Raw genomic sequence first — 9,691 nt, forward strand, 5'->3', positions numbered from 1 at the left:
CCAACAAACTGCTAGCTGTCCTGCACCCCGCTCCACCTGGGCAGTGCCTGCTTCTGCCCCAGCTCCAGCCCTACTGCCTTCCCCACTACAGGGGTCTTGATCTGCACCCCATCCCCCACCAAAGACTTACCGACCAGACAGTGCTCTCTTCATGCTGCCAGGCTGCACTCCTGACCACGGGCATGCTGCAGTTGTGCACATGCACGCGGCATTTAGAAAAAAAACCCTGCCACGAGCCAAAAAAAGCCGACTGCTGATAATTTCAATTTTCCTTTTATCGGTGCTGATATGACGTGGACTGATGTATTGGTGCACCTCTAATTACATTCTGGGCAGATTCAGCAGCTGGTAGTTTCCAAGGCCAAACAAGACATGCAGATGTTTCTCAGATCATAAAACACATAAGTCTTATGATAAAAAGTACAGAACTGAGCATACTTCTAGTATGATCCAGGCACAAATCAAGATCACACTAGTTGACTTGCAACGGGGTAGGGTAGGGAGATGAAGACTTAACTTCATTAAATAGCATGTTTTGAACTCAGATAAGTGGGAGTGCATCCAGGATGTCAAATTAGCTATTCTACCTGGCTCAAGTCTTGTGTTCCTCGAGGGCAATTATTTTGGCTGGCAGGACACTTAGTTTTGGGTAAGTTGTTGAGGGCCACACAAAATATGTTACAGTTGATGATGTTTTAATCTATAAAATGTGTTTAAGTTACATTTTCTGAAAGATTATAATTTCAAAAACATTTTTATCCTGGCAAGTCTTTGAGTAGTGTATATAGAAATGATTGCATATCAGCTCAAAATAAAGTCTTACTCTTGTACACTGTGTATATACAGAGTAGGGGGAGGGGTTGTGGGGGGCTGCCTGCATGCTAGGTCCTGGGAGCTGGTTGGGTAGCACATGAAGCAGAGCTCCTCTGGGCGGTGCAGTGCTGGTGTCATCCATCAGCCCTCCCCCTCGCCTCCCCAGTCTGGCCCATGGTGCTCTACATGGGGCCGAGCCCTGTCCACTCCGGTCTGTACCCATCTCATGCCCACTGGCAGCACAGTCCTAGCCCCAGCCTCGGCCAGTGCTCATTGTACCAGGCAGGCAAAGCAAGTGGAAGGCAGCTAGGATCTGCCCAGTTGCAGTTTCCCTGAGCAGTGCAGCAGGAGAAGCTGCTGGGGGCAGGAGACTAGCTGTACCTGGGCAGCTGCAATAGCAGGCCTACCAGGAAACTGCATGCTGGCTTAGGCCAGGGCAGTGCTGTTGGTGGGTGTGGGGCTGGAAGGAGAACCTGGCGGGGGGGAGGAAATCAGTCCCATCCAGAGCACGGCATGGGCAGCTGCAGGGTGAATACAATTAATTGGTGAGCTGGATCCTGCCCACCCGCTGTATTTTGACCACCCCTTGCTCTAGAGACAGACTTCTGTGCATTACACATTATACCTTTTTGGACCCAACAGTTTTTAGAGCAAGTTGTTTGACTTTATTATGAAGAATCCCCACATCCTACCAACCTCCCTCTTGGCAGCAACTGCTGTCCCTTATTGCTCAGGTTCTCCCTTGCCTCACTGGAAAGAGGGGCAGCGTTGAGAGCTCTGCAGCTACTTCCCTGCCTGGCTAGGAAAAGTCCAGAGAGAGCAAGCTGACTGCTTGATCAATTCTGTCCAGCAGAAGACCAGCATTTTAGAGAGAGCTCTCCCCACCATCCCTCAAGAAAGGAGAGGGCCTTGAACCTGTTCAGAAACATGTTACAGGTTGTGCTGCGCTAGGCTGACGTGATGCTGCCACCATGCTGCGGTAGGCCGACGTGATGCTGCCACCACCACTTCTGTGCAGCCCAGTGCGCAAACTCCAGCAGGCAGGAGCAAACACTGCCTGGTGCTGCAAGCAGGGGAGCCGCTTGCCTCCGTGCCAAGCAGCTGCTACTGCCACATGCAGCCCCCATGGGCGAGCCTGGAGCTGACACGGGGCCCAAGCTGGCAGCAGGGGTGGGTTACGAGCTGGTGTCGAGCGTGGGAAAAGCAGCCCCACCAATGCCCTGTGCTGCAGCTGCTCACAGCCCACGTGGGGCTGCCTGTGCCTGCTCAGGACAACCCTGTGTAGGCTGAGAGAGGCTGCAGCAGGCAGTGCGGGGCTGCTTTTCCCCCCCGTGCTCAGCACCAGCTCCTTCCCTGCCGGCGAGCAGGGGATCAGGGCTGCGTGCTGCCCCCGTCTGTACCGCGGGGCTGGGTGGCACACTGGGTGCGAGTGGGCACGGGAGCACAGGGCCTGCACCCGTGTCCCAGGGCCAGTGCCAGCAGGGATACAGGGATCCTGGCCAGCAGGGGCTCTATGGAGCCGGGCCAGCTCCTCCCCTCTCCCTGCTTGTGCAACTCAGCCTGGCTCCACAGACCCCTGCCAGCCTGCGCCCCACCAGCAGTGGCCCTGAGACACTGGTCCCAAGATGGTGACCAGGGGGCAGGGCACCTGTCAAGCGGCATGGCTACCCATGAGGCCCTTGACAGCTCGCCAAAACCAGGTAAGTGGCCCTCCGCCCAAAATAATTGCCTGCCCCCGTTTTACCTTCCATGTAAGCCTGTAATGGGTATCACCACTGGAGAGAGAGAGAGAGGGGGGTTGGGTGGGCACAGTTGGTGTCTTCAAGTATATGCTCTGCATTTCATCAGTTTAAAAGATCAAAGCCAACTGCTTCCATATCAAAATATATGGAATAAAACCCACAAGTAAAACAAAACAAAGCAAACAGAACAATACAAAGGGGAAAACCCTATTTGTGACCAAATTACTCCAGTGTTATTACGGCTTCAAAGAGGCCTTTGACAGTGAGCTCATTCTGCTTTACTATAATTGCAGTTAAAAGCCAAGCAATATTTATTAAGGTGTCACCCCTGGCTATGATGATGCAAGGTTACCTGTTACTGTTAGAGCGAACTAATTTTGCACTGCTGAGGAGTTCTAGGTCTGATGTAGATTTTGGTTTGTATTTATGTGTGTGGGTGGGGGGGGGAAATCAGAAAGAGAAGGTTCATTGCAAATCTCAAAAGGTTTTATTAGTGTACTGGAACAATTGTCAAAAAAAGCCACTGTGTCTTTGTTTTTTAAAGCGTGGCTCCTACTTTAAGAAGCCACTTAGATCTTACTGTAAAAAGTCTTAACGGGAAATCTCAGTAGTTCCAGCAATGAACACCTGACATTTAGACACAGACTAAAGAAGCTTTAAGTATTCTAGATTTAGAGAGACAAATTTTACATAATGGAACGTGAGGAATTAAGTTTGTGGATTGGAGTTTGGAGGTTTTTTTTTTTTTTTTAAACCAGGCAGCAACTTGCATTACTCAAATCTACTGCCCTGTGTGTCCCCTTGCCTCCTCACCTCCTATAAAAATTTTGACAGAAGCAACATTAAGAGATCTGCTACACTTACTTACTTGTGCAGAGGAGCAAGGAGATCCCACAAGCCCCTCCATTCTCTCCCTCCCAAAACAGAGGGCCAGGGAAGATGGTACATACAGCACTAGGGAGGGTGGACAGCTTCCTAAGTAGTTATCTTTGAGGGAGAATTTGCATAGTGGTTTGGCTAGTACAGAGATATTTACAAGGTAAAATTTAGTCCTGTAAATATATAGCCACATGAATCAGCAATAAGCCAGCACTAACCAGTTCAAATCTTACTGCCTGTAACTCAGGGTTAACCCAAAAATGAGATATATATATATATATAGCTGCTTATCTGTCAGCAAGCAATAACAAAAGACACTCAGCTTCAGTATGATGCTAGTACTTACTACAGTGTATCTGGAGGGCCAATAATAAGGACTTCCCATCGGTAAAGATCATTGTCGTCTATTAAGCCTGCTGAAAAGCCTTCCACTGGATTTTTGTTGAGCTCTGTTTAAAAAAAATAAAGAAAAAGAAAAAAAGAAAAAAAAAAAAGCTTGCGTGAGTGTGATTGTAAGCATATTTGTTATGTGCTTGTTATTTTGTGGACTTCTGTGCGGCGGTTAAGAAATCCTATCATGAGCAATTTTGAGATTACTGGTTGGAATCTGGCCTTAACCCCTTACCAGCTACCATCAATTACCTCACTTCTACATAGTAACCCTGGGGCCTGGTGAACAGACATCTGCATCATTATCTTGTGGTCTCAGAAGATAGACTAGGGGGTGGCAGAAAAAGGGGAAGCCTCTCAAAAAAGGAATCCCTCTTTACAGCATAAGTTCCAAAACAAATCTGCTGGGTCACTGGATAGTACTAGAGAACCAATTAAGCCAAAATTTAGTTTAGTACTCCTTCGGTGCACCTACACAAGATTTACCGTGGAGCTGATTAATCAGCTCTGCAGTAAAGTCTTAGCGTCTACACGTACACCCCTACTAGGCCTTAGTAAAAACTAACAAACACCTCTGTAGGACACTACTTGTAAAACAGAAGTACTATCCTCTGGCAGCATTAGTTAAAGTCTTTAAATAATGCCACCACAAATAAGAATAATACCTGTAAATTGTCTTGAAAAAGAAGCATCCTCATGTTCATGCCCCAGTCAGCCCCTCCACAGCACGGTGATCTAGGAGGGAGCAGGCTGACCTCCTGGGTCCCCTGTAAGCTGGGGCTGCTCTTACCCAGCACAGCGTGCTGTGGTCTCAGGTGCACGTGTAAACATGGCACCCAAGAGCAATCAACTCTGAGCTAACTGTGCCAAGGTTTACTGCATCACTAATACTATGTGTAGTCGCATCCCCTGTGTTGCATTCTCCAACAACTATGATCATAATTATTTAGCATGAAGAGCTACAATGCAAAAGGCAAGACTGTAGAGTATTTCCTGCTATAGGTGGAGAGAGTGAGCATCTGCCTCACCTGACCCTCACAAAAGGAACAAGGAGCTAATGAATCCAAGAGACCTGAGGAGCCAAATGCTGCTAAAATTCATCTGGATCAAGTAGCTGGTTAGACTTTAATCACACCAAAGCTAACAGAATTACAGGTTAAATCTGCTGCGTTTCAGTCTTGCCCACTAGGGATAAGATACTTGGATCTTGCCACTTGTGCTTCTAGACTGATGATTAATTGCTATATGGAAGTCCTGTACAAGTCCAAGAGCACTTCTGAAATAGTCTTTAGATGATTTCAGTTAAGTCTACTTCCAGAAAGCTCTCAAATGGAGTGCCTCTTAAAAGCTAAAGAAACCCCCACTCACTGTACTACAACAAGTTTGAGTTTCAAGATGTCAGTCAGCATTCAAGTCACTTTCAGTCAAGTTAGAATTACTACATATCTGAATCGAGGAATGAAGGTGGAGATGTGAGGGTGTGGCTTCTGCAGCAGTTACTATTTGCAAAAAGTAGTTGTAATAACTGCTCAGCAATAAATCCACTAGGTTTATGCCGACTGCTGCTCTCCCCCAATAATCATCATAGGAGGACAGAAGCCAGTATGGTTTCCACCACTCAAAGGAGCAAGTAGCCAGCACTACAGCTGTTCAGTTAGATGTTAAGGGTCTAACGTATTAAGATGAATGCAAATACCACTGTCCCTTCAGAGAAATTATCTTGAAAAAACTGGAGGAACCAATTATTTAGGAACATTTTCTGAAGTTACATACTTAAGCGCAACTTTGAGATCACATTTGCATTCCTACAGCGCAGAAGTTTTGCAAAGAGCAGCAGCTGAAGTTGCTGCCCAATCGTTCCTTGGAGGTCAGATAAGCTTTGTTCTCCCTAAAACGTCTTCCCTCTCAGAGGGGATGACTTGATTTTTACACAAGCCAGATCAGCTACAGGTTTGATGAAACTCCATCTAGTAGCTACTTAAAAAAAAACCCCAGAAAACCAAAAACCGAGAACTGCAGTTACAGGACTCCTTAAATACACTCTAGAAGCTGTCTGATCTGCAACTGGAATAAACTGAAAGGAAATCTGAAAGCCAAGCATAAAAAAAAAAAAAATATCTTAACTGTAACCTAGGAAGTAGTTCTGAAGTGAATAAGAGAGCATATTCCACCTTCCACCATGACACCCACCCACCCACCCAGGCAAGAATCTTCGGACATTTGCAAGATCATTTTGATCCCCAGGAACAACAAAAACTTCCCAAATAAGTATACATCGAGGATGTAAGCTTAGAAAGTCCATGCTACAACTATTTGTTCAGGTAGTCTAAAAGTTCTGTGATTTCAGCTTAGGCTAAAGACTTTGGTTCCCATCTTTAGAGGAGTAGGATAGAGACAAGTAGCAGCCAAGCCCACAGATGAAGGAAATGCTAAAGTTTCTATTTACAGAGGTCTACCAACATGTTTCAGCATCCAGCCTGCTTGGATGCTGAGATAACATGCCCAGGTAAAGAATTATACCATCATTCAGAAGAGGAGTGATGCAATGGGTGAAGAAGCATAACAGTTTTGCAAACAAATGGCACAGCTGAATTCATGCTGAAGCTATCCACTGGGCCTGATCATCACTTTTTGAAAGGCTATGGGAAGAAGAAGAGACTTCTACCTACTCTTATTGGGCTTCCAAGTATTTTTACAGCATCAAGTACAACCCCTTTTCAGGGCAGCACATGCTATTATTGGTGCTTAGTCTAGTTATTATACATATTATACTGCAGAGTTTGGGGCTCATTCTCCAACCCCCCCCCCCTTCAGCATTCAAACACACACGGTGAAGATGCGTAATTCTTTTGCTGGGCCACAGTTGATGCTAATAAAGGACAGGTACTCAGCCAAGGCTAGTTCAAGGGAGGGCTTTGGCTCTTTATCCAGCTGTGCTTTATTCAATCAGGAGTTAGCATGCGTACTCCTTAGCTACCATCTTGCTATGCCTACCAGCAGGTATTGCCATGAACAACCAGAGCCCCACCTGACTCTGAAACAAAGAAAAGCACTCATTTTGTATGTCTGTCATTTAAACCAATATACAAAGATAGTCAAACTACTTGCATCTTTGTTAGAACTGTTCCTAAGTATTAAACTGCTTCATGTGTGTATGTGCTGTCATGATCAAGGCAAGCGAGCCCCAGTACCCAGCACCTCCAAATACTGGCAACAGAAGCCAGCCTCTAGGGCTGATCCTTTTAAGAGCACAACCAAAGTGGGAGGGAAAGGGGGGCATGCCCGTCAACCATCATGGCAGTGGAACACAAAGGAGAAGACCGATACTTGAGCTGGAAGTCAAAATACTCAGTCAAGGAGCAATTCCACTTGCTCTTCCCCTCCCTCGGAAAGAGGAAACAGAAAACAAAGAAAAACCCAACTCATTAGCTTGCAGCCTCCCTGGCCAGATTTTTTTGGGTAACAATTACAATAAAACAAAAAAGCCCACAAAACACTGTCTGGAAAAGACTTTAGTTATGCACATGGTCAACACACTTGATTTAAGGTGCAACTTGCCTGCGTTGTAAATGTAGCCTGTGGCAGCAAGTTCAAAAAGGACTTGTTTGCACTGCATTTCTGTGAAGTCACCCAGAAAGAAAACTAGATAAAAAACAACATGAGCCACAGCTACAGTTCCCCATTTAATCCAATTCACACCAAACTACCAGGGCTCCCTCCCCCTCCTGCCAGTATAGTCTTTATACAAATCCAAAAGCAAAGCAGCAGCAACAAAATGACTAAGCAGAAACAGCCTCATAGCTAAATGCAGAAGCTATGTATGGCATCTAAACTTTTCAACTTGCCATTTCACTCAGTCTGCTACTGCACATGAACATTTCTGTAGTGCTCTCACTGAAGACTGCCATTTACTCTGCCTAATGCAAAAACCAAATTTCAGAGTCTTGTACAGTTTCAGCAAGTTACATGTAGAAGCAAATGCCAACCCCCCTCCCAAAAAAACCCAAAACCAAAAAAACACACAACCACCCCCCCACCACCACCCCGAACTATGGCCACCTGCCCAATGAAGCTGCAGTGCAGCTATGGCTACTGGTGAAGCAGCCCGTATTACAATTGCTTCTACTGGTGCACACAGTTTTGATTACGACAGCTATATTTTGCTTAATTGAGGTCAAGGAAAGATCACAGTTTAGTTTTCCTTTGTCCATGCACCCCAACACCACGGCACTGGAAAAAAGTGATGGCTGACATCTTGTTGCAAGCGCTGGCAGTTTCCATCATTCCACTACCTGAAGAGTAAGAGTATAAGAAATAGCAGCTTCATCCTAGAGAGAAAGCTGCTGGAAGCTTCACTCAACCTACTTCCCCATTTCCTTTCTAGGACGGGGCGGGCAATTATTTTGGGCAGAGGGCCGCTTAGCAAGTTTCAGCAAGCCATTGAGGGCTGCATGACAGGCAGCCAGGGGCACAGATATTAAATTTTTTAAATTTTTCCAGGGGCCCCGTGGGCCAGACAGAGTAGCCTGGTGGGCCACATCCAGCCTGCAGCGTGCATTTTGCCCATCCCTGCTCTGGAAAGTCATGCTATTTGCATTTTGATTTCAGATTGGTTGCATGGTCTACTGGGGATTTATTTGCCCTCAACCTGCAGCTATGCTTTCTTCCATCCCGCAAGTCACTGCTCAGGCTTCAAAGACCCTTCCCCCCCATCTCCAACAGAAGGGAAAATGGGGACAGAGGACTGCTCCAGTCATGGAGAGCTTTCGTTTTTAGTGCTATGATTATGACTAGGGATCCGGGTTTTCCATTTCCCACAAGAAAAAAATGAAAAAAGAAAGGAAAGAAAAAGCCTACAGATTTTCCCCACTCACCAGAGGAAAAACACAAGTTTCTCATTTTAGTGGAGAAACCCGTGTTTTTTGCAGTTTTGCAAAGAGCTCTCCGCGGGCTGGTAGAGTTCCAGCCTGCAAAAGGCTGGGAGGGAGCAGGAGGAGGGCAGTGAGGTGGGGGCACCATGTGCACTTGGCTGCCAGGCAGTCTGGAGAGCAGCTCTTACAGGTAAGGGAAGATTGAGGCCCCCACAGGAAGGGAGGGCATTAGGCAGCGTTACCTCTCAGCTCCATGTTCTTGGGGAACCCTGACACAGGACACAGACTGTCTGACTCACAAAGAATTGTCCCCCCCAGCTAAACAAACTGATTAAGATGCAGTGAGAGACGCACCTAAAACGCTCCAGATAAGGGTGACGAGTGAAACAACTGCCCTAGGTCTCATTTGCATCTGAGATGAGACCAGATGACCATTCATTTACATGAGAGATGGAGAACAGAAAGCCTGAAGCAGAGACAGCAGTGAATTCTGGGATCAGCGAAGCAGCACAGCATGATGGGGAAGCTGTGTTCCAAATGCTCAACCCACACACCCAGCTCAGGACTTATCAGACCAGTTCTAATCTGGATTTACAAAGGACTTTTCCTTCCCCTTTGCCACCCCCCCCCCCCACCTCTAAGCAAAAGTAAGTTTACTAGGCATCTCGGGCCGTACAATCGCCGGTCCCACTATGGGAGGCCTATGGAAACTTAATTGGCTAAAACTCAGTTGCCGGGTTAGGGAATGCTGAGGCAATACACCCAGTCCGAGGGGGTATGGATAACATGTGAGCAATCGTACAGGGTTCAATAACAGCGTCCAGCCCATTGGAGCCTTGACCGCAAGTGCTGTCATACTTTTCCCAAGACGACTGGTGGAAGTCCTCTCCACAACAGGTTATGAACACTCCAACAAGTGCCTTAAGTCTGTTAAAAGACTATAGTAAGATCTGGAAAAGTCATGCTAAGCTGAGGCTTGTTCACAGCAAGTAAAAA

The 9,691-nt window shown here is 46.6% G+C and overlaps 1 protein-coding gene across 1 annotated transcript in view; it reads right to left on the bottom strand.

Annotated features, from left to right (window-relative positions):
• The window catches only part of UBE2G1 (ubiquitin conjugating enzyme E2 G1), a 43,908-nt gene that overhangs the window by 19,361 nt on the left and 14,856 nt on the right, over window positions 1-9,691 (bottom strand). Inside the window, exon 2 of the mRNA XM_019545457.1 lies at window positions 3,781-3,883. Coding sequence (XP_019401002.1) covers window positions 3,781-3,883 — 103 coding nt within the window. The remainder of the gene's footprint in view (window positions 1-3,780; window positions 3,884-9,691) is intronic.

The sequence above is a fragment of the Crocodylus porosus genome, unplaced genomic scaffold (genome assembly GCF_001723895.1).
Source record: "Crocodylus porosus isolate Cpor-Errol unplaced genomic scaffold, CroPor_comp1, whole genome shotgun sequence".
In the NCBI taxonomy this organism is placed as follows: domain Eukaryota; kingdom Metazoa; phylum Chordata; order Crocodylia; family Crocodylidae; genus Crocodylus; species Crocodylus porosus.